At 37.8% G+C, this 22,727-nt stretch overlaps 3 protein-coding genes across 10 annotated transcripts in view; 1 reads left to right on the top strand and 2 right to left on the bottom strand.

Moving 5' to 3' along the window:
• The window catches only part of LOC117781991 (protein FAM102B), a 43,305-nt gene extending 32,085 nt beyond the window's left edge, over positions 1-11,220 (top strand). For 4 of the 7 annotated variants that reach the window (XM_034618889.1, XM_034618891.1, XM_034618893.1 and 1 more), the window contains 8 exons: positions 451-979; positions 1,235-1,546; positions 1,627-1,844; positions 1,908-2,209; positions 2,280-2,362; positions 4,211-5,515; positions 9,070-9,275; positions 9,345-11,220. In XM_034618889.1, coding sequence (XP_034474780.1) covers positions 804-979; positions 1,235-1,546; positions 1,627-1,844; positions 1,908-2,209; positions 2,280-2,362; positions 4,211-5,515; positions 9,070-9,275; positions 9,345-9,463 — 2,721 coding nt within the window. In that variant the 5' untranslated portion in view covers positions 451-803 and the 3' untranslated portion in view covers positions 9,464-11,220. Of the gene's footprint in view, positions 1-450; positions 980-1,234; positions 1,547-1,626; positions 1,845-1,907; positions 2,210-2,279; positions 2,363-4,210; positions 5,516-7,415; positions 8,016-9,069; positions 9,276-9,344 lie in introns of all 7 variants that reach the window. The other 3 variants (XM_034618897.1, XM_034618894.1, XM_034618895.1) reach the window with 3 other exon arrangements.
• Positions 11,221-11,309: 89 nt separating this feature from the next.
• On the bottom strand, positions 11,310-13,020 carry LOC117781993 (probable cytochrome P450 6t1). The gene is made up of 3 exons (XM_034618898.1): positions 11,738-13,020; positions 11,536-11,676; positions 11,310-11,472 (listed from the first exon to the last, which is right to left on the bottom strand). The coding sequence occupies exons 1-3, from the start codon at positions 12,989-12,991 to the stop codon at positions 11,332-11,334; spliced, it is 1,536 nt and encodes a 511-aa protein (XP_034474789.1). The 5' UTR covers positions 12,992-13,020; the 3' UTR covers positions 11,310-11,331.
• A 1,281-nt stretch (positions 13,021-14,301) lies between these two features.
• The window catches only part of LOC117779465 (protein WBSCR14 homolog), a 32,882-nt gene continuing 24,456 nt past the window's right edge, over positions 14,302-22,727 (bottom strand). For both annotated transcript variants that reach the window (XM_034615671.1, XM_034615670.1), the window contains exons 6-12: positions 19,083-19,212; positions 18,926-19,012; positions 16,582-18,126; positions 15,564-16,170; positions 15,379-15,502; positions 14,801-14,930; positions 14,302-14,738 (exon numbers count right to left, since the gene is read on the bottom strand). In XM_034615671.1, the coding sequence (XP_034471562.1) occupies positions 14,605-14,738; positions 14,801-14,930; positions 15,379-15,502; positions 15,564-16,170; positions 16,582-18,126; positions 18,926-19,012; positions 19,083-19,212 (2,757 nt within the window). In that variant the 3' untranslated portion in view covers positions 14,302-14,604. The remainder of the gene's footprint in view (positions 14,739-14,800; positions 14,931-15,378; positions 15,503-15,563; positions 16,171-16,581; positions 18,127-18,925; positions 19,013-19,082; positions 19,213-22,727) is intronic.

The raw sequence follows: 22,727 nt of genomic DNA, 5'->3' as shown, positions 1-22,727 counted from the left end.
TCTTTTTTTTACTCAGAGAATGTATTGTTAATCCATTGTTAATGCATGTTTTTATATAAATATGGTAAGAGTATTAAAGTAATGTAAACCTGAAGAAATCAATGAAATATTATTCTGTACTAATTTTTGTCGATAACACGTCAGTTTAATTCTCACTAAATTATATGTTTTAAAAAGTGTGTATAATAATGTATTATACTCAATTCCAATGAGTGTACAAATGGTTTTCGCAGATGTATAGAATATATCAGCTTCTATCCATTTTAATAATGCGATCTGACAAACCGAAAACTGAATTGTAAAAGTAGTTATCGAGTTTCAGTTTCATTACACACAATTCACAATTCTTTTAATGTTGTTTTATCTCTTCTCTGAGGTTGTAACACTTTTCCAATTACGTAAGTTTCCACAAATGACAGTTTTTGTTTTTCCTTAACTTTGCATTTGCAGGCGGACGCGTGGAACAACTCGAAGGCTAAGACGATTCACAAACTCTAAAAATGGCAGTTAAATAGTACAAAACCCGTAACTGATAAGAAAGCCAACTATATAAATATATAGAGAAAAAGAAAATCATTCAAACGGAATTAATACAGAGCCAACTACAACGCACAACCTTTGAGTGAAAAAGTGTAGCTCAGATTTTAAAGTAACTGAATAACTGAAGAAGACAGCCAAGTTAAGAAGTTAAAGACGTGTTCAAGGCGGTGCCTGGGCAACCGCCTAAAACAAGGCAATTGTTAAATTTCTTGTGGCAGAGTTTCAGAGCCACAAAAGTCACGGATTGAAGGAAAATAAAGTAAATGACACTTCTTGGGCCTAGCGCCCCTGGCATGGCCTTTATGATGAAAAAGAAAAAGTACAAGTTCAATGTGGAGGTGCAACTGCAGGATTTGGTCGAAGTCGCTCTGGTCAATGAGGTGCTCTTTGCCAAGATAAGGCTCCTGGATGGCGGCTCCTTTCAAGAGTACAGCAGCCGGTAAGTTTATCAAGTCGATTTGGTGCACGACCTCACAAAAAATATCGAAAAATAAGTCCTCGATGGACATTCTGAATTATCATACAAATATTACTTTCCGCTCATCCGCGGTTTCTGTTTAAATGCAATTTAAGTTTCAGGGAGAACACAAGAATAATCTAAGTATGCTCTTCGAACATAGGACATGTCGTGCACCAAACAGACAATTACAGATTAATTAAAAAGAAAATTATCCTATTTAAATATAAACTATAGCGAGGAAGTGCGCAATCATCGTGTGGAATGGAATCGTAGCTTTGAGTTCCCCTGCAAGATGAGTGCCAATGCCTCGACCGGTGTCTTGGATCCCTGCCATTTGCGCATCTCAATACGCAAGGAGATGAAGGGAGGTCGCAGCTATTATAAGCTCGGCTTCATCGATCTCAATCTTGCCGAATTCGCCGGCGCTGGTTTAACGTCACGTCGCTTTCTTCTCGAGGGCTACGATTCGCGCCATCGTCTGGATAACTCCATGCTAAGAGTCAGCATCAAAATGCATATGCTGAGCGGTGATATACTCTTCAAAGCGTGAGTAGCTGAATAACAGTATATCAATTGTTTTAAAATTATTGTTCTTTAAAATGAACTTCTAATACCTTTGTTTGCAGTCCCACGCCCAGCCTGAAGAGCAAACAGGGCAAACCAACAGCTGAAGATGCCGCCTGCGGTGGCCTGCAAACGCCAACGGCAACGGTGATGCCCAGCATTGGCAGTGGCAGTGGCGGCTCGTCCATTCCCCTGGGCGGCAGTGGCGCCACCTTGGGCGGTGTTTCCAGCACAATATCTGCGCCGAGCACACGACCCGTTTCCACCACTAGAGAAGAGGGTACGTTTGAGTTATTTGCCATTTTTATTGGTCTCCAATTAACTAGATTTATTTCTTAAACAGATCTCGACGCACAGGCAGTGATAGCGGCAATTGTCACAGACTCGGGTCTCTCCGAATCCTCCGAGTCGGCGGTTACCTTGACTACGGACAATCTGCAACAACATGTTATCGCTTCATCCAATGCCACAACACCCGTCACTGTCGCACAGACGCTGCCCGGCTTGGGCATTATTGGCAGCAACAACTATGGTACCACGGGTCTCTCCAATGCTGGTGGTAGTGGTGTAGGTGGTGTGGGTGTAGTGAATACAGCTGCGCTCATGGAAATGGGTCATTCGAGAAATTCCAGTAATACTAGTCAGGTAAGCGTTGTAGCTATTCAACTGATAAATATACAAAGATATACTCATACTATTTCTAATTCTTGCACAGATGTCAAAAGGTTCGGGTTATAGTAGTTTTTCGCACAGTCAACATTCGAGGCAGAGCTCTGAGGGTGACTCGGGACATGCTAGGTAAGTAATTTCTAGCAACAACAATTAAGCCGAAAATCATTTCAATAACTACGTATTAGCTAATCTGTAAAAAGCCTGAATTTGAACTTAAACTTTCAACTTTGATTTGCCCACAATTCGCGCCACCTATTACTTACATACATAATCTATATCTACAACTATATCTATTTCTATATGCATATGTTATGCTCTACACTATATTTGCTAAAGTTTTCTATTTACGTATAAAAACGTAACTTAACAAAAGCCGTGTCTAACCACAACAAAGACACACACACACACACACACACCACTCAAAATGACAGCATATTTTCTTTAAATGTTTACTAAACAAACCGTTAACACACACCCACGAACACAACACATTCCAATTTATTTGATTAATTTCTCAAGTTATTTGTATATTTAGCTTAGCTAAGTTAGTTTTATAGAATGAGCTCTTTAAAGGTAATATAAAAAGCTTTGTGTAGTTTATTTTATATTTATTGAAAAGTTATCAGGCTTAGATTTGGTCTTAGCCTATACGTAATACATTAACTAGTCTTTATTCTAACCATTTCAAAGAATGTCATGCATTGCAGTAAACTGTTTCATTGTCAAGTTTAAGATCAAATGATGACAAAAGTACACACACTCCCACATGGATATCTGCTTCTCTCATTTTGAATGCATTTCAATAGATAACATTAGCACAAGTGGGTTGGTCGGGCGGAACAATATATGAACATTCTTGTTGGAAATTTTCATGTATAAATATTTTCTATTTTTGCTTAAATTTGCAAGCGATGACTTCATCGAAAACTGACTCAGTTGGCCCCTAAAGGTCGCGCATTTGTTTTGCCAAACTGAATGCGCAGCTCTTAACCTTTAGCATTTTTATATTGCACATGAAAGTAGATATATCCAAAAAGAATAACTTTCTGCGGTGGTAGTAGTATATGTACTTGCAATAATAATAAATAATTGCCTAGAAAGAACTCAACAAGTATATAGTACTAATGATTTCTTTTCATATTACAACTTTAATATATTTTTGATCCTAGCCAAATATGTTAAATAGGTTTCTCATATAACATGCAGATCAAGATCGACAGATATAATTTGTTTGTGCAAAGATACAATACAATTTTACAATTCTAATAAAAAAGTCTATTTCATATTATTTACATTGAGTTCTTAACTGGGCTTTAAATGACGAATACCATGCTTGAGCATACACTTGCTGAAAGCTATAAAGAAAAACTCATTCATTTGATCAAATAGGAATCAATGCATTTTTATAAAATAGCTTAATCAATTGTTTCGCATTTCTTTATTTTTTGAATTCGTATTTAAAAAAAAAAAGGAAAACATCTTTTGTTTAGGAACAGTTTATATATAGCTTTTAATACTAACTTTTAGAGCACAATCCCTAACAGAATCGGAATTGTAATATTTTCTGTTTAAATATACTAAAAAAAGGTTTCGTTGGAACTAATCATATGAAGTTTTGTGAGGTAGTTTACATTTACATTTTATTTAACAATTCATAACTGGTTTATTCTTATGGGTAGCTTTACGTTTTTCCAAATTAGTTAATGGTATAATTCATATTTATGTTTCGTTTACGTTCACATTTTATCTAATTTGTTTTAACACTTTTTGTTTCTTCTTCTTTTATAACCAACATATGTTCTGTAAATAATTTAAATAAAACAAAATTATCACGGGTAAATGGCCAACTAACCAACTTTAAATTAAAAACCTATTAACCTCAATGTAAAATTAAACCAATTCAAAAAAAAATGCAAATAAAAAAATGTCAATCAATCAACGAACGTCGACATCAAAAAAAAAAAAAAACTTCAGTCGTTTTAGAAAATCCGTTTCTCTACTCAATAGACTCAATCAGAGAGCTATAAATGCCATGAAACTGAATATACCAGCATTGCGGCATCAGCACAAGACGGAGCAGACCCAGGGACTGGGATTGGGATTGGGCGTCGGCCTCGGCCTCGGCCTGGTGCAGGAGCATCAAGTTGGTCCAGCGACCAACCAACAACAACATCATCAGCAGGTCAATGTTACCCTCAGCACAACCATCGAATATGTGAGCGAGGAGATGCTCTACCAGACGCCCAATGCCACAATGAATGCCAGCGATCAGCAGGCGGGCTTCGAGGATTTCCGCACACCGATGGCCGAGATGCCACTGCCATTGTTGCTACAGCCAGGTGGCAAGTATCGCGGATCGCCGTCACATGCCACACAGTATTATGATAGTGGAGATACGAGTGAATCGGATGAGTACCCGAATGAGGACTCTGGTGATAACGATTCAGGGTTAGAGGAGAATTATCATACGCCTCGAGTGGCCAAAATCAAATCCATGGAGAATCTGTCCATACTTGAAATGGAATTTCACAAGGCCTCTATGGAGCTTGATCGCAACTCGCCCCGTCGACTGAAGCAGCTGGCGGAGCATGCACAAATACCCAAGATGAAGTCACTCAACAATCTGTGTTTCGACGACTACTCCGAGGAGGTGGTGCGAGAAGAATTCCAGCGCATGAAAGAGCAATCGCTGGAGGAGCGATTACGTTACCAGCAGCCCAATCATCTGCATCACACTCATCTTCATCTGCATAACAGTGGACTGCGAAAGAACTCCACGACATCCAACGGCTCCGCCGGCAAGCTGTATGTGAAACATACGCAGGCAAATCAGAATCATCAGGCTAAGGTTGGCAATGCCAAGTTCATTGGCCTGGACGGTGAGAGTCCACAGCCATCACAGCCATCTCATCCATCGCATCCCATACAGAAGATGCGCTCGATGGGCACCATACCCGATATCCTTAGCGAACGCATCGAAGCGGATCCCTTCCTGACGCCAACGTCGGAACGACGACCCAGCTTCAATAGATTGATACAGTCAGCCGATAAGCCAGCTCTGGGTAGCAGCTATGTGAATCGTTTGCTTACCTATGATGTGGTCGATTCACCCGCTGATAACTTTACCAATTCCGCCTCCTTTATGTCACGCACGCCATTTGAACGCGCTTATCGACGCACCATGCTCCAGGGCGCCACCTCGTCCACACCGCTGGCCGTCTCACAGGAGCCCTACATGGTCCGGCCACATTCCACAAATGCTGCCTACGAGCTCATGAGGTGCGTCGCGTTTTTCATTTGTTTATCTAAAAATAAAAAATGAGAACAAAATATAAAATCTAGTTCAATTCAGAGAAAGTTTGTCGTTACTCGTTAATCGTTAAACGTTACTCGTTAATCGCTACTCGTCAAAGCTCTATTTTCATTCACACGTTCGCTTTTTTGTCGCGCGCCTTGGCCAAAAACAAACAATCTCATATTGTTCTCGTTATCGTTATCGTTATGATTTTATACTGCCTCACACTCCCTTTTTCCACCATCATCTCACCTGTTTTGTTTTTCCGATCAATTTTTTGTTATAATTATTATTATAATTGTTGTTAGTTTCTGGTAATGTTCTTTTACTTTGTTTCGTTCCAATTTTGTACTAATCATAATCCCGGTTTGGCTCTGAGCACATCCAATTCGGCAGGGCTCCTAAATTAGATCTAAGCTAATTTATTATTAACTAACTATGTATGTGCCCAGAGATGGTGTGTCTACAACTTTAAGTATTGTACAGTTTCTACTTCTAAGGATACTTATCAAAACTGTTGCTATAGTTTATTGCCAATTTATCCAGATGGAAATTTATTTACAATTGTGCAGAAATATTCCAGAATTTTTGATGCAATCAAAATTTTCATTTACGTTTAATTTTCCTGTGTATTGAAAAACTATCGAATCAGTGTTTGTAGTCCCCTCTTTCCCATCAACTACGACATGTGTCCTTTACATAGGTCAGTATGGGTTGCAACTGGGCCAAGGATATGTGTCCAAACGACCCAGACCAGGCACATCTCTCGACCATGTGTCGCCCACTGCCGGAAAATTGGCCTTCAGAGCAAAGTCAAAACTGCGCAATGGCCCAAAATATGCTGTTTAAATTCATTTTGTGAACTTGACAGCGTTTGGTGGCCTCTGAGGTTACTCAAATTCATTTATTGGTACGGGTGCTTGATTAATATTGCATGGAGAAGAGAAAAGTGTACATAGAAGAAGTGGGGAGTAGAGTAGGGTCTATAAATTGTCATTATTTATTATTTAAATGCTGTCTATTGGAATCTGTGTAACTGACACAGGTCAGGGTCAAATCAGTTTAGACTTGTCACAAATATAATTGCAATTGAAAACTCTTAAAAATATAATTGTGGCGAAAATTTTTTACTTAAATAACAACTAATTAAAAAATGCACAAAAAAAGCACTTAAATGTTTTGGCCACAATACAAAGTCACATATTGTACTTCTTACATTTATGAAAGACAGACTTTAGATTATTGGGTTAACGCCAAAAAATAGTAATATAACGAATTTAAATCTCAATTGAAGCATAATTTTGTGTTTAAATAATTATAAATTAAAATATTAAAATATTTTAGTATACATATTTTGTTAGTTGAGCTGAATTAATTTTGTGTGTTTGAAATGAATTATTTCACTACCTAAATAAAGATAAGTTTTGATAAACTGTTTTTTTAAATTCGTGATTTATACATTATTATTTCCCACATTTCTTAGAATCTCGTAAATTCACCTTACACACTCACACATACCCAAACACGTACATCTTCGTAAACAACAAAAACACAAATCTTAAGATAAATAATGTATTAAATTTAACATACATCAAAATTAAATTGCTTCTTTTATTTATTGCCGTAGTGAGGCTTGAATTGGAAATAAGAATATTATAAAATATACATAAAAAATATATATATATATATATATATATATACTTATTTGATAATGAATCGTAATTTATTTAAGAATAATAATTTAATCATGATTATTGTGCATATTTTGCAATTGTTTTTCGTTTCTTTTGTCTTCCGATATTCCGATAATCTGAAAAAACGCTTTGATCTGTAAATGTGTCTATGAATTAATACAAAAATTAAATGAAACGCGCAACACATCAGAAGCTTCAGCGGCGTGCCACGTCGACTCTTCGACAGCGGCGGCGGCAGCAGCGGCAACTGCAACAACAGCGCCAACTGCAACAGCAGCAATCGGCAACAAGCAACATCAGCTGCAACGGCAACAACAGCAACATCTAGTGCAGGAGGAGGCGCCTATTATGTGATGGGCTCCAGTTGCTCACCCTGCGGCACTTTGGCCAGCATTCATTCGAATCACTCGGCCTCATCATCAAATGGCAGCAACAGCAGCAGCAGCGGCGCTCTCATCACCTTCCAATGTAATCCACACTCTGGTCAGGATGCGGTCGATGGCCCCACGCAGACGCAGCAAACGTTGGTGGGTTCGCCCAACGGACATGGCAACAGTCCCAGGCTGGGCAATGTCATGTCCGGCGATGCACTCAGCTCATTGGCGGCAAGTCCAACAGATGCGTGCAGCATCCGCTCGAATCCATCGGCCGCATCGTTATTACTCTCCACCTCGGCCGCTGCAGCGGAGGCATCGGCTTTGACCTCGGCCACAACGATGTCCATTTCTGGTGCAACATTATCACCGCTGGCCACCACACAGATCATACGCCGGCCCAGCATCACCATGATGTGGGTTTTCTTGTTGTCTTTCCGTCACAACGAATACCATTTTTTCTAGCTAGTTGCCTGTTTTTTAATCCATATCGTTAGCTAATAAGTTATGTCGTCGCTGTGTTTGTTCAAATTCCCTTCGAGGCGTAGCCGTATTGAATACACCATTTATCAATTTTATCAAATAGAGCTGGAAATTTTAAATAATATTTTATATTAGATACAGACGGACTGCATAGAAAATGTTTTATTTTACAGTTTATAAACACAATAAATTTCATTATTTGTTATTTTTATTGCTTTAAAAAATAAGAAATACAGAAAAAAAAGTTGTTTTTTTTTTTGTTAAATTGTGAACCATTGCTTTGCTAATTTGGACTTAAAGTAAAATATATGTTACATTATAAGGCTCGATTTAGGAATTACACTATCATTCTTATGCTATATTAAAGCTGCAAAATAAATAGAATATTTTTTATGCTTATTCCGTTATTATATCCGTAAGTCCGCAAGCATCAACCATTCCCTTGCCATCTTAAGAGACCAGAAAAATTTTGGTTAAATATTCAAAATTAATTCTTGACTTCCAGCTCTAATAATAAGCATAATTATCATTTATATTAAGTTAATTATATATTTTAAGTTTTGTATACAAAATTATTAATATCATTTGTACTGAATCCAATTCCTGTTTAAGTTAATGATGATAAGAAATTTAATTTTATTATTTTATTTTAATGGTTATCCAATTGTTTTTGTGTACAGCTTTATTCAACTAGTTTTATTATTAAGTAGTTCATTTGTTCGCGTCCAATCACTTTGTGTACAACATTGTTCAACATTTTTCACTCAAAATGTTTGCATGGCATGGCCAGAGAAATGATTGCCTTAATTTTTTTATATCCGAATTTGCGTCTTTTTTTTTTTTGTGTACCAAATTGCTAATCACAACTACTAAACCAAATGGGTTATCTCAACCAGAAAGAGCACCGCGTATATACTTTTTGCTATATTGATTATTATTTTATTTGATTTTATAATTAAATTTGTAATTTTGCTTTTGATTCAACAGGAATCCCAGTTCCGGTTCGTTAGTTATAAGTGAAACAGGATCTCTAGATCGCACGAAAAGCAGCGGGGAGAAGCGCAAGAAGGGCGCCCTGGACGATGGACCACGAGTATCGGATCGAGTTGAGGAGACGCGCGTCAATCCAAACTCCCTAATCGATGAGATTTTGAAGGACACGAAGCTGGATCAGCTAGCTGAGTCCGCAGAGAGTAAGTATCTGTAGAGAGAGAAAGTATATTTTATACATCTTAATTAACATTCTTCTCTGTCTCTTGCAGCGTCTGGTCTGCAGCTGTATATTGCACGGGATGGCACCGCCTCACTGGGTGGACACGAGGTCAAGTCCAGTGTGCGGGCGGGCGCCTTCAAGCAGGTGGTCATGCAGGATCGAAGATAGTAGCGTCGATTCGTAAAAATGTATTAGAAGACTAACAAAAAACAACCACAACAAAATACAACACATACAAGATAACTAAAGTTTTTCAAGTACATGTAAATCTAATGATTTTACATGATAATTATTTGCAAGCTAATAGTGAGAGTATATATACATATATAACCTATATATATATACATAAGTATGTATGTCATCGTCAAGAAAGTACACTATTATAAATGTAAAGGCGTCGTATGTTTATCTAACTAGCTATATATAATATATATATATATGCCTACTATATACCGATATGAGATATTAATAATGTGTGTGTTAAGCGTCATGTTAGTAGCAAAAGTCGTGCCGCAAAACTGTTAACTAACAGCGAACCCGTTTTATAATGCGCGCTGTTTATTAACAGTGGATTTCATGTGGAATCCATGCGGATCGTCTCGTATTTCAGGAAGTGTTTGGTCATCAATCAATTTAAATGTCTAACTAATAAAACACAATAAGTTCGATTTAAACATGTAAAACTTTTATTTACAATTACTATTTATTTAGTTTTATATTGCTTATCAATGGCTTCAATTTTAAGAGCGTCCAACATACTTCCTAAGTCGGTCAAAAAATAACACAAAATTATTGTATATTTGAGAAAACCAAAAATGATGTTTGAAACTTATTAAACACTAAAAAGTTTGCACCTTAGATGTATATACAGAACGGAAGTAATAATTAATAATAAATAATTGTCGTCTATAATACTGTTTTCGAAACAGGTTATAACAAAATCATATTCACATTAAAATGTTTTTTTTATTGCTTCCGAAATAATCAAAAGAAATTTCTCGTCAAATTAAAATGCAAACTTTGCTTTTCACACACACAATAATTGTAGTAGAAACCTTCCGCAATAATTATTTAGCAATTTGATCATTTCTGCTTCGTGGAATTAAGCCACTGCGAAATATGTATTAATATTTTTTACAGTTTGGCAATTTAGTTGCAGCGTTGAGAAATTCACAAATTATAACACAAAATAATAGTTGTTTTGCATTTTATTTAAATATATTGGTAACTTTCGATTCTTAATGCATAGTTACCATTAAAATATGAAATCTGATTGTGTATATCATTCAAATCCTCAAACTCAATTGATTGCTGTCACGAAAAGCTTGTGTGTATAAAAACATATTATAATAATGATAACAATAATCTTTGTGTTAATATGAAAGCAAAGTCTTAAGCAAAAAGATTTAAAAAAAAAATACAAAAAGAAATGCAATTACTTAGTTTATAGCTTATTTTACGTTAAAGATGAATGTGTAAAGTTTCTTTAGTTATTTTTTGATAATTTGTAAAAAGTGAAGATAATTAAGAGAGCCCGAGAGCTAGTTTTTTAAATTGTACATGATAAAAAATAATAATAATAAAAACATTAATATATACAAATATTTACATATGGTTGATTGTCAAGAGGTTTGAGCTAACTAAATGTTGTTGGCAATGCTTGACTGACCACACAATGATTTCAAGGTTCATAGTTTAATCCAAATTGAATTAATTTACAGTTCTTTTATTAGTATTTGCGTTTCAACAATGCACAGTTCAATATCTAATCGAATGGCGGTAAGCCATTTTTACAGTTGTCATATAAAACTAAGGCACACAATAGTCGGCTAAGTAAACAACTGATAAGACAACTTTTTGCCAACAGTATTTGGTTAACTCAACTGACAAATCTTGTGAACATTTTTGAGCTGATCTTAAGAAAAGAAAATTACAAAAAAAAAATAAAATAAAATACCAAAAAAAAACCTAAATATGTGAAACAATTATGAATAAAGTGAAAATTCAAAAACTATAAATTGTGCTCAAATTTGTATTCATAATTGGTCTTTTACAAAGCTTAGATACGTCCCTCCAGCAGCTGTCAACACAAAGGTCTTGGGGTCGAATTTCATCTCGGGCAGGGTTCTATCGCAAGTTTCCACACGATAGTTCTTGAGTATGTACACTAGACCCACCTGTAAACCGGAAAACATAACCATTTAAATGCAGGATAATCATCGCCTGAGTTCTTAATGCACCTTGATCTCCATTAGACCTAGCAGAGTACCTACGCAGCCGCGTGGACCTGCGCCAAAGGGTAAATATGTCATGGGTCGATGCTGCAGACGTTGCTCCGGCGAGAAACGTTCCGGATCGAATTTATGCGGTTCCGGCCAGTACTGCAAGGGTAGTAAAATGTTATACCTGGCCTAAATTGATGCTAAACTTTGCCACTCCTACCTGCTCATCACGATGCAGTCCCAGCACAGAGATATAAACCGGTGTGCCAGGCTCAAGGCAAAGATCTGTATCGTTGCTCCACGAGGATAGATCATAACCAGCTTTTGCATTACAGCAGCGATCCAGAAAGGAGGTGGGTGGATACAGACGCAGCACCTCATCCACCACCTGTCGCAGATAGGGCAGTACACTAAGCGTATCGTAACCCAACTGACCATCTTCACTGCCCTCCAGTGCGCTCTTTAGCTCCTGCCTTAAACGCTGCTGAATGTCCGGCTGCTTAGCCAACTCGTACAGGGCAAAGGTTATGGTTGAGGAAGATGTATCAAAGCCGGCCAAGAGCAGAAATGCTGCCTGTGCTACAAAGAAGTCACGACGATGTACCACACTCTCCGGAGGTTGTGTACGCTGCAGTTGCAGGAATATATCAATCAGATCGTGGCGCTGCTCACCACTGGCTGCCCGCTGTTCCAAGGCCCAATTCATTGAATCCCTCATGAATTTTTCGTACTCGTCAGAGTATAGATGAGTTCGCAGCTGGCGTGAGCATCTCGGAAAGAAGAACATGGTGAAGAGATGTAACAATCGTTTGGGACGCGGCTCATTGACCTCAATACACATTCGACGAAACTCCGCATCCGGCTGTTGCAGGCACTTCGCCTCCAATCCAAACGCCAGCGAAGCAATAATATCCGTGCTGAATAATGCACTCAGTTGCTTAACCTCCAACTCCATGGAGTTAACGTTCTTGCCGCACGATGCCAACTTGCAGGCCATGTGCTGCTCCAACTGTTGGCCAATCTGCTGCAGCAATCCGAACATGTTTCGCACTTTGCCAGCAGCAAAGAAGGGCGCAAATATTTTGTGCGTCTCGCGCCAAAGCTCGTACTTGGAAAAGAATAAATTCTGGGCTCCCATTGTATCTCCAATGGCGTCCGTGGTTTCAAAACGGCTTGAGAACTGCCCAAAGTCTTCGACTAGGATCCGTTTGATCAGCGCAGGTTCCCGCAGTAGCAACGCATGATTGTGCAACACATGTATTCCCACATAGGCCTGGCCCTCGGCAGCTTTACATTCGTACAGCTCCCGAAACTGATCTCCAAAGCAGCAATATCCTCGTAGAAGTCGCCACACATTGCCCACAAATGGTGTTCCCTCTATATTGGCCACGCCCAGGCGCCGCCAGTGGCCAAAGTGCCATCGCTGCCACAGCCAGGCGAGCAGCACAATTATCAAGCAACCGGCAATGAACATGTTCCGATTACGTTGAGTGCCATCAATTTACTGGAAAGTTCATTGCAAGCGAATGCTCTTTTTTAATGAACACGAGTTATAGATAAGCTGGCAGTTCAGTTACATTTTATAGTCACGGTTGCCACTTAATAAAATAAAAAAGGGCCAAAAAAATGTTTAAAAAGAGCCAGTTTTACTAAAAAAGAGCCAATTTTATTTAAAAGCTACCCAATTCTTATAAAACAACCTAATTAATTGCAAAACGGAATTTTTTTTAACACATGTATATAAAAAATTTCTTTAACAAATAAAATATTTAAATTAAACTAATATCAAAAAGCACATTTTTTTAAACTAACATTAACATTGAGAATTTCAGTACAATGGTACAATACATTAATATTGTTGGGAGCAAAAAAAATAAGATCTAAATTACATTCTTAATAGTTTTCAAGAAACTCTTCATTAAATAAACCAACAAAGAGCCAATTCCAATAAAAAAGTGCCATTGCGCCAACTGGGAAAAAAGAGCCAGTTTTGGCGTAAAATCGCTAAGTGTGGCAGCCGTGTTTATTGTATAAGACTTATACCCCGTAGAAAAGCAAATGAGGAGATGAGGTATATATGCTTAAGATAACTTAAGAAGATTAAATTCTCTGCGAAACACAAAAATTAAATGATAACCGCAGAAGCTTTTTGTATATAAAATAAAATATTGTTTAATTTGTTTAAAAATGAATTGAGATTTCGGAAGAAAATATTTACTGTATTATAAAAAAAAGTTCTTTAAAGAAATTATGTTTTTCCAAAATGCTTAAATAATTTATTAGTATAAATACCACTTCCTCTATTTACTGATAAAACAAACAGAATGTTATTCAATACTGACATTTAAGAATGTAAATATAAGTGATTTGCGTGTAGGGTATTTTAAAGTTGACCACTGTCGCTTATTCGCACTCAAATATTGTAAGCTCTCTTTTTCGCTCTCTTTCTTTAAGAGTCAATCACACCAGGCAAATATGTCACGTCCAATACGTTATTATTGCAGTTATAAGCTATGAAAACTACTACTACTACTACTACTACTAGATTTTTTTCGTGATTAACAGAATGGAATATGTGTACATATGTTGAATAAATTCTGTTTATATGTATTGTCTGATCTTAATGATCAATGTGGGTAAGGCATACCAAGAGATATATTTTTGAGCGGTATGATTGAAATCTAGTTTAGTTATACCACAGAGTCATTAACTTTGATGATAAGGTTCCTTCAGCTTTTAATTAATATTGATCCCTTTGCATCCATAAATAAGCAAGACAAAATATAAGAAAAGATTGTAAAATCGTTTGTTTATTTTACACTTAAGTCATAAATTGTAGGCACTATATGCTGCAGTGCATTACTTCAACTGCAGCGGGAGCTGCTAACGGTTGTCGGCGTTTAAGCAATATACAATTGCATATGTTGCATGTATAAAATTAAATTTGTACAATTAATTTACCACTGAACTCAAGTCAGAAGCAGCAAGGCAAACGGTTTGACATTGGCCAAATTTTTGACAAATTGAAGCTATGGCTTTATCTTTAAAATTGTTGAAATAAATTCATATCACGATCAGCAAAAAAGGTTAGGACCCATGCAAATTGGGATGCTGACCGTTTGTGTTCTGTACAGCTTTGGCCACCTCCTCTTGCAAGGTGCTCGGTGGCTCCGAGACGATATCCGTGTGCATGGATAGGTACTTTAATTTGTTCGTAACAGCTGAAAATAAATAATCCAGTGTAAGTTGCAGATCGACAAACGACTCATGTTTCTGTACATACCGGGTCGCAAATCAATCAGAGAGCAGTGCTGATCGACCCAGAGGAAAGCGGTGCGACGCAGTTCGTCCAAACTGGCGCTGGACACGGTCGACGTGTAGGAGGCCAGAAGAGGCTCCAAAATGAGACCAAGCTGTAAAAAAAAGAAGCATTTAATTAGAATTAAAACAATTAGCAATTATGTTAGTATACTAACGATAAAATTACAAAAGTAATATCTTATGAAAAAATATTATAAAAGAAGACACGTTTTAGGAACGAAGACAAAATATTTGATACAAAGTTCAAATTTCGGCCGATTTTTTCTTTGTATTAGTAAAATCTAGATGATTTTCGCAAGTTCATTGAAGTATTTTACTTTTTTAACTAGACCCAAAAACGAAGGGCGCTTCAGCTAATTAACTAATTATAAACTATTCAGATTCAGAAACTAATTTTAACGAAGAATATATATATGTTATGCTTTTTATTATCAAGGACTCCTCTATTGGATTACACAGATTAGCATTAATTTATAAATCTCTCAAGACTTTGGGCAGTTAGAATACCACACACAATTTGAAAAAAAAAAAAAGACTTACAATCCAAAACTTCCAATCGTTCATCGTGTTGTAGCGCACGTAGACCTCGTAAAGCTGACGGACATGCTCGGTGCCCTGGCGAGTAACCGGCGCACCATTTGCGGGTAATATCGAGTGCAGATGCCTGAGAGAAGGATTACGGATTAATTAGTATTGAGACAAGATTTATTTGTAGCTCGACTTACGTGAGGGAGTTGTTAAGGGAATCCCGCTCCATGCGCAGAGCCTCAATCTTGTCCTTGAGCACATTGCGCTCCTGGCGCAACTGTTTGATGTGATCGGCACCCTTTTGCAACATTGCCGCCTTGCTCAGCTTGGCATTTGGATTCAACTGCAGCTGCGGGATGAGTGAGTGCAGCGTATCAAAGCCATTCTTAATGTTGTAGCGTCGCTTCTGCTCCGCATGAATGTGGCCAGCACGACGTTGCGTGTCCCTTGGCTGATACTTCAGGCTGGCCGTCGGCGACAGTGGTGAGTCCTGTGAGTCGTGGAACGGCGAGTCCGGCGACAGGCTAAGGCTACTGCCCAAATTTGTGGTGCTACCCTGACTATAACTGAGCATCTTACTGCCGGGCGGACTGTGCAACGAGGGCGTGGCAATTGCCACGGGCAACGAGGCGGACTTCTTTGGTGAATGTTGCTGCGACGGAACTGGCACCGATAGCGGCGATGTTGCAGCATTGCTGACATATATCGACTGCGATACATTGTTGCTGCCTCCACTGGCTATGGCATTGGCGGATGAACTTGTAACTTGCGACTTATTTGCCACGGCTGCCTGCAGGCGTGAATCTGTCGAAGAGAAAAGACAATTCATCAGAAATGATAAAATATTGAGAAACTATGCTATGCAGCATATAAAAATTACAGTACTATAATCGTCCTTAAAATCATTTTTAAGCTCTACAATGTATTTGTTTATAGGCATTTCAAGCATCTTATTTTACGGTTTATGATATGCCTTTTTTCGCCAGTTTGATACTTAACTGAATTTGAAAGATTTATGCAAAATGTTAACTGATCTCGAAATTAAGCATTACAATTATTTTCACAACTATGAAAAGCTTCGAGCAATATTTTAAATAATTACAATGTTATATATAGTACTCGTAATAAAAATCATTTTAAAAAATGTACTAAAATTCGAATAGTATTTCCAGAAGATACATATTTGTATCTATATGTATCTATATCTATACTCACTCGATGTCAGCAGCTGAGCTAATGTGCTGTTTAGCATGGGATCGCTGGTTGCCTGTTGCATTTGCTGCTGTGCCACCAACAAGTTGCCAGTGCTGTTGCTGACGTTGGCATGTCCATTGTTGAGTGGGGAACCCCCGCCAGCTGCCACAACCGTGTGCTGCTGATGCATCGAGTTGCTGCGCACCCGAGACTTGCCCTTGGCATGATATTTGGGCACGGCAAACTGCTGCTGCTCGTGATGGACGAGTTTGGGCAACGACACGTTAAGGGGCAGACTGTTGGAGCGATGCATTTCCTTGGGCAATGTGCTAGCATTGGGTGTGGCCCAGGAGGCAACGCTAACAGCAGGCTGCTGTTGTTGCTGCTGCTGTTGTTGTTGTTGTTGCGGTAGCAGCAGACTGGCCACAGTTTGTTGCTGAAGTTGCACATGTTGTTGTTGCTGCTGTTGCTGTGAGTTTGACACCTGCTGTTGGCGTGTTAGCTGCAAGATTTGCTGTGTGCTTAAAGTGAGACCCAAGGGCAATGATTGCTGCATTTGTAGCTGCTGTTGTTGTTGCTGCTGATCCTGTTGCAGATAGGTTTGTTGTTGCTGCGCTTGCTGCTGCTGTGGCACACGTGGCACATTTAAGAATGTGCCCGTTGAGGCTGATTTTTTAAACTGCGGATACGGCTTGTAGCTGATTGAATTGTAGCTACCGTCATTTAATAAAGCCAACACATCCGCATTGTGAGGTTCTACTTTGACGCTAAGCTGCTGTTGCTGCTGCTGAGGCAGCTGTTGCTGTTGTTGTTGTTGCTGCTGCTGCTGCTGCTGCTGTTGTTGCTGTTGCTGGTAGTTGTCAGCGTAGCTGCCTAGAAAGCTTTGCGTATTGTAAGAATTTTGTTGCTGCTGTTGCTGCTGCGTGGGAAAATGCAAACGGGATTGTTGTTGTTGCTGCTGTTGCTGTTGTTGCTGTTGTTCCTGCTGTTGCTGTTGCAATTGCTGCTGCTGTGAGTTCTGAAATGATTGCAACACTGCGCCAGCGCTCATATGATGTTGCTGATTCTTTTGCTGCTCGGCCAGCATCTGTTGATAAAGGTGCGTCTGATGCAACGTTGGCTGTGCTTTATCATAATTGTGAGGCTCCCGTCGAAATGGACGCTGCGTACTCTTAGCAATACGTCCATTGATCACGCTCTTGCTTGAGAAACTATCGCCGGCACTGCTGCTAATGCCCCCAAAGTGTTTTGTTCCATGACCACGTCCCGCCGTTGCGTCTGACAGCAACTGTTGCTGTTGTTGCTGCTGCTGCGATTCGTTTGCCGTTTGCTGAGCCTGTCGAGCTGCAGCAAATTGTTGCTCGATGTCGCCGTATGGCATGTTGTTGATGGGCGTATTCAGCTCCAGCATATTGGCATCCACAGTCATCATGCTGTCGCTGCTGTAGAGTGTGTGAGGAGCGCCAACAATCGCAGGCAGGCAATATTCATCGCCCTTGAGCATATCCGCATCGGTGCCTTCCTCGGGCACAGGTGGCAATCGTGAAGAGGTCGTGGTGAGCAAATCTGCATAGAAAGAAAAAGTTTATAGTTTTAGGTTGTAATTATTTATTTCACAGCATCAAAAAAAACCAGGGAAAGCACCGGAACCGGTACCGGAACTGTTAGCCGAAACTAACCGTTTTATTTTTAGTACCGGAACTGAAACCGTAACCGAATGAAAATTCTCCGTCAAGAACCGAATACTTAAACGTTTATACCGGTACGGTTAAAGAGTTGACCAACTTTAAACTGTCAAAACTTTATCAAAACTGAACTGATTTTTTAGCGGAATGTCATTTTAGTCATTACTTGGCATTTAAATTCATTCTGCATTTAAATTTTATTAAATTATTAAAAAAAATATATTTTCGTCTTGATTCCACTAGATATTGATTTCGTTGCTAAGGGTCCCCCCTTTAAAATTTCAAAAATTCAAAATTTTAAATCTCAAGTTTTCACTTTTAATCAACTCCTTATATCGAAATTAGTATAGAGCAACACTTTAAACTTGATTCTGAGACCTTTCATTTTATTGTTAAAATTCATGTAAAATTGAACAAAAATTTGGACTTGTAAAGTGGCTAAATCCGCAGTCTGACCAACTTCAAACTTTCGTAACTTGATCAAAAGTAAACTGATTTTCAAGCGGAATGTCATTTTGATCATGATTTGGCCGGAACCGAAAGAAAAAAAACTGAAATAGAACCTCTTACCGAAATAATTATTTCAGGATGCACTGGAACCGAAACCGTAACCTATATTTGTTTCGGGTTAATTCCCTGAATAAAAAAGCAAATATAGAAAATGGATAGATTTTGTTTACCTGAGAAAGTAATGTCGATGTCATCTAAATTCGGTTGTAGCGGTCCCAGACTTGGTTGTATAAAATCCGCAATACCGGCTCCACGCGCTGTACAGAAAGAGTTTCAAAGTTATTGAAAAAAGCTCTCGTTTGAAAAGCATGTCTACTGTCTACTTACCAATCTCTCTAGAATCGGGAAAGGGAAAGGGTCCATTTATTGCCGAGAACAATGTGTCTGTTGTCCAGTCGTCTGGCATTAAGTTTCTATCGTTCAGCGGTGACCATTCTAAAAAGTCCAATTCACTTTTCTGCAATTAAAATAAAGGAGAATTTAGTAAATTATAACATTGCTAAATGCATGTTACAGACGTTTAACACTTAAGGGAATTGATAACAAATTCTTGCATTGAATTCTCGCATGAAGCTATGCGACCTTTTTTCAAAGTATATAAAATAAGTTGAGAGTTAAAAGTGTAAGCAAAATTAGTTTCCCATTTGGAGCTAGCATATTCGGGTAAACTGCAAAGAAAACCAACTGACTTTTCAGTTCAAATTCCGCAGCATGAAAATGCAGACACCGTTGCAGATTTACTTGGAATTCCTGCGTGGCATGTCCTTCACTAGGATCATCTTCGATGATACCCGGAATTGTTTTCGACTGGAGAACAACTCGATATTTTATGTGAAGTTCAGTATATTGCAGTCGGTGTTGTTTTGGAGTGCCCTCAACTCGATTATGGAATGGGAGGCCATGTATGAACGACTTTTTTCCGATATCGTTGATACTTTTATACATTTGGCTTACGCCTCGGAGTGCATAACTTTGATGATGCAGTTTCTCTGGTCACTGATAGAAGAACGTCGTCAGTTGAATCTGCTGCGTCGCTTGCAAAGATTGTCAAAGGATTGTGGAGTTATCGTTGTGCCCCGTTGGATGCTGTCGTTTTGGCTAGGAATCTGCTTGATGTACATCGTTAATGAAGTCTATCAATACGGCTCATTGATTCTGATTGGACCCGCCTATTTTCGGCTGCTTATGTGCGGCATTTTGCATGCTATCTATGCCAATTATCTGATCACCTTTTATGCAGCTTTACTTAACCTCATGGCTCAGATTTTGCGCAAACATCGAGAAATACTTGAAATGGGTTTAAATACAGGAAGTTCTTTAAAATATATAAAGAAGCTTATCTTACGCAATATCCAAGTGCATGATGAGATGTTAACACTCGGCGAACAGCATGTTAATATTATCTATGGACCGCTTATCATATTGCAATTAACATTTTCTGTCTTGGCCCTTCCAAGCAGCTTATTCTACACAACTCAAAGTTTGACAATTGCGCCATTACCCTGGCTATTAACAATCGGCTTTTATGCAGGGTTGCCATTCTCGTGCAATCACCTTAACAATGAGGTAAGTGAAAATGGTTATTGTGTGACATTCTATCCAAATTATTTTATTGGTTTATACCACTAAGCCACTAAATTGGTATTTTTGCTCAGATGTGTTTTTCGTTTCACTTCATATCCTATTTAAATTTTGTATTTGCAAGGTATTAGTTTGATACAAATGAAGATAACAAAAATTATTTTAGTTTTCTATCGCAAAGCAGATTACATTTTCATTGAAATATAATCTCAAGAAAATGTTAATAGAAAATTAAATTCAGTCCGACTATTTGTCCGTCTATATGAAATTATGAATTTTCAAAACCACTTTGCTTCATCGCTACATAAGATTTTTTTTTCCATTTTTTTCATTTTTTTTTTCGAGTATCGCATTCTAAAGTCTATTGTATTATTGCTTATGCACGTTAGCTTGCTCTGATATCTGCGATTGATATACATGCCATTAAGTAATTTGGTTTAAAATGCTTTCAGCTGATAAGCTATCAGTAAACATTATTAAGAATTTGTAATTCATTCATTTCAATCACACACTCAATTCCTTCAACTCTCTATTATTTTGCTATAAACGTCACCATCGTCAAGTGGCTGTGTTTCAAGGGACCATCGACAATCGGTTTGATATATTGTTATGTGCTTTGCCGGAACTTTTCATATCTTAAGCTTTGCGAAGAGACTGGACTTTAATTTATCAAAATTTCTAAATTTTAAACTGTGACGTTACATAACAATTACGATAACAATCTAAAGATCAAACCACTTTTTAAACAACATAGAATTGATCTAGTTTCTAGAATTTTTTAATGAAATTAAGTGCGATTAATAGTTAATAGTCAGCCCTGGTGAATTTAATCCGAAAATCTAAGCGCTGCTGCAAATATTTTATTATTTGGTGCATAATTTGAATTAATTAACTTATAAATTATTATTTTCTCATTATATTATTATAAAGGTTACAATTTCCGCAAGTATCAAAGTATTCAGATTGAAATTTCGAAAATTCGCTACAGGCGACATGCAATACTATTAATGATAGAATAAAACAAAACATTTCTCATTTAGCTCTCATATTGTTTTAAAATTTTTTTTCAACATGAACAACATTTTCTTGTGACTATCGGACTATTTAATCTGATAAAGCCTTGAAAACAATGTGCTGAGAATGTTCATTAACTATTAATGCAATTAATAGTAGCATTCTGCCAAACGCATATTTAGTTATGGAAGCGCATTACCTCGATACACGCGAGTGTTTTTCCAGCAGAATGCAACTCTGTTGGTTTCTGCGCTATCAACGTTATTTCGGCCTCACCGATCTGGCTTATTCCAGTTCCCAGAGATGCTAAATTCTTAAAACTTGCTGGAGTTGTTATATATATTCGATTTGCCAAAATGAAATGGTCCACATATTTGGCGGTGCTTTCGTATTTTCCTACCTGTACATTGTACTCAATGCCGCTGACATTTGTTATCAAACTCTGCCGAAAGACGGATTATCCTATTCGGACTCTCCTATTGGCAGAGGAAGTGATTATTTTAAGATAAGGCAAAAGTGCACAGGTTTAAAGCATATGTCAGAATTTTTCGTTTGTTCATAGAGGTTATAGTCAAAAAAAACCAAAAACAAAAAATCAAAACCAAAAACATAGCTTTCTTATTTAAAAAAAAAAGGAAATCGGCACTACACTCGGATTAAATTTAAAACATAGTCTTTATTAATTGTAGATATATTCATTGACGTTCAGAAAGCGTAAAGCATTCTTAAATCGATTTTGGCTTTATCGAGTAATGTTCTAATTTTTTAATCATCCTACCTTGCCTGTTTAGACTTCCGCTGATATCATTGATATTGATGAGGTGATTTAAGCAAAAATTAGAATTAGATTAGAGTTTCAAAAATAAATGTAGAAACCTGAACCGGCCACATGCTTTGAATGTAATTGTATTCTGTTAACGCAATACAATCGATGTTCGAATAAAGCAACATCTCTCTCCTTTAGCTCTATTATTGGTATCCTTCACTTTTGAAGTCAAGACACTTATTCCGGTAACTATCCGACTATTTAATCTAATTAAATACTGACAACCATAAACTGTGTCCCTTAAATATTAATGTAATTCAATTGAAAGCGTTAGTTTTGTATGAAACGCTTCATTCAGTTATCGAATTCAGTTACAACGCAAAACACGAGTGTTCTTCCAGCAAAATGCAACTGTATTGGTTTCTGCGGTATCAACGTTATTTGGGCCTAACAGATTTGGATTATTCAAGTTCCCAGAGATGCTATATACTTAAAACTAGCTGGAGTTGCTATATTGCCCGGTTTGTTGTGCAGGGGACTTTCCTCGCCATCATTGTTAACGTAACGTATCAGTCGTTGATCGATTACCAGGAAAAAGATTCAAAGATAGG

Source organism: Drosophila innubila (assembly GCF_004354385.1).
Source record: "Drosophila innubila isolate TH190305 chromosome 2L unlocalized genomic scaffold, UK_Dinn_1.0 4_B_2L, whole genome shotgun sequence".
Classification (NCBI taxonomy): domain Eukaryota; kingdom Metazoa; phylum Arthropoda; class Insecta; order Diptera; family Drosophilidae; genus Drosophila; species Drosophila innubila.
Note: the sequence above shows the minus strand (reverse complement) of the source record. Positions and strands in the feature narration are given on the sequence as shown.

Bases quoted from the DNA above. Each gene is read 5' to 3' on its own strand.
- LOC117781993 (XM_034618898.1), bottom strand. From the start codon at position 12,991: ATGTTCATTGCCGGTTGCTTGATAATTGTGCTGCTCGCCTGGCTGTGG. The intron at 11,677-11,737 runs GTAGGAGTGGCA...CTACCCTTGCAG, and splicing joins GACTGCATCGTGATGAGCAG to TACTGGCCGGAACCGCATAA. The intron at 11,473-11,535 runs GTGCATTAAGAA...TCCGGTTTACAG, and splicing joins TAGGTCTAATGGAGATCAAG to GTGGGTCTAGTGTACATACT.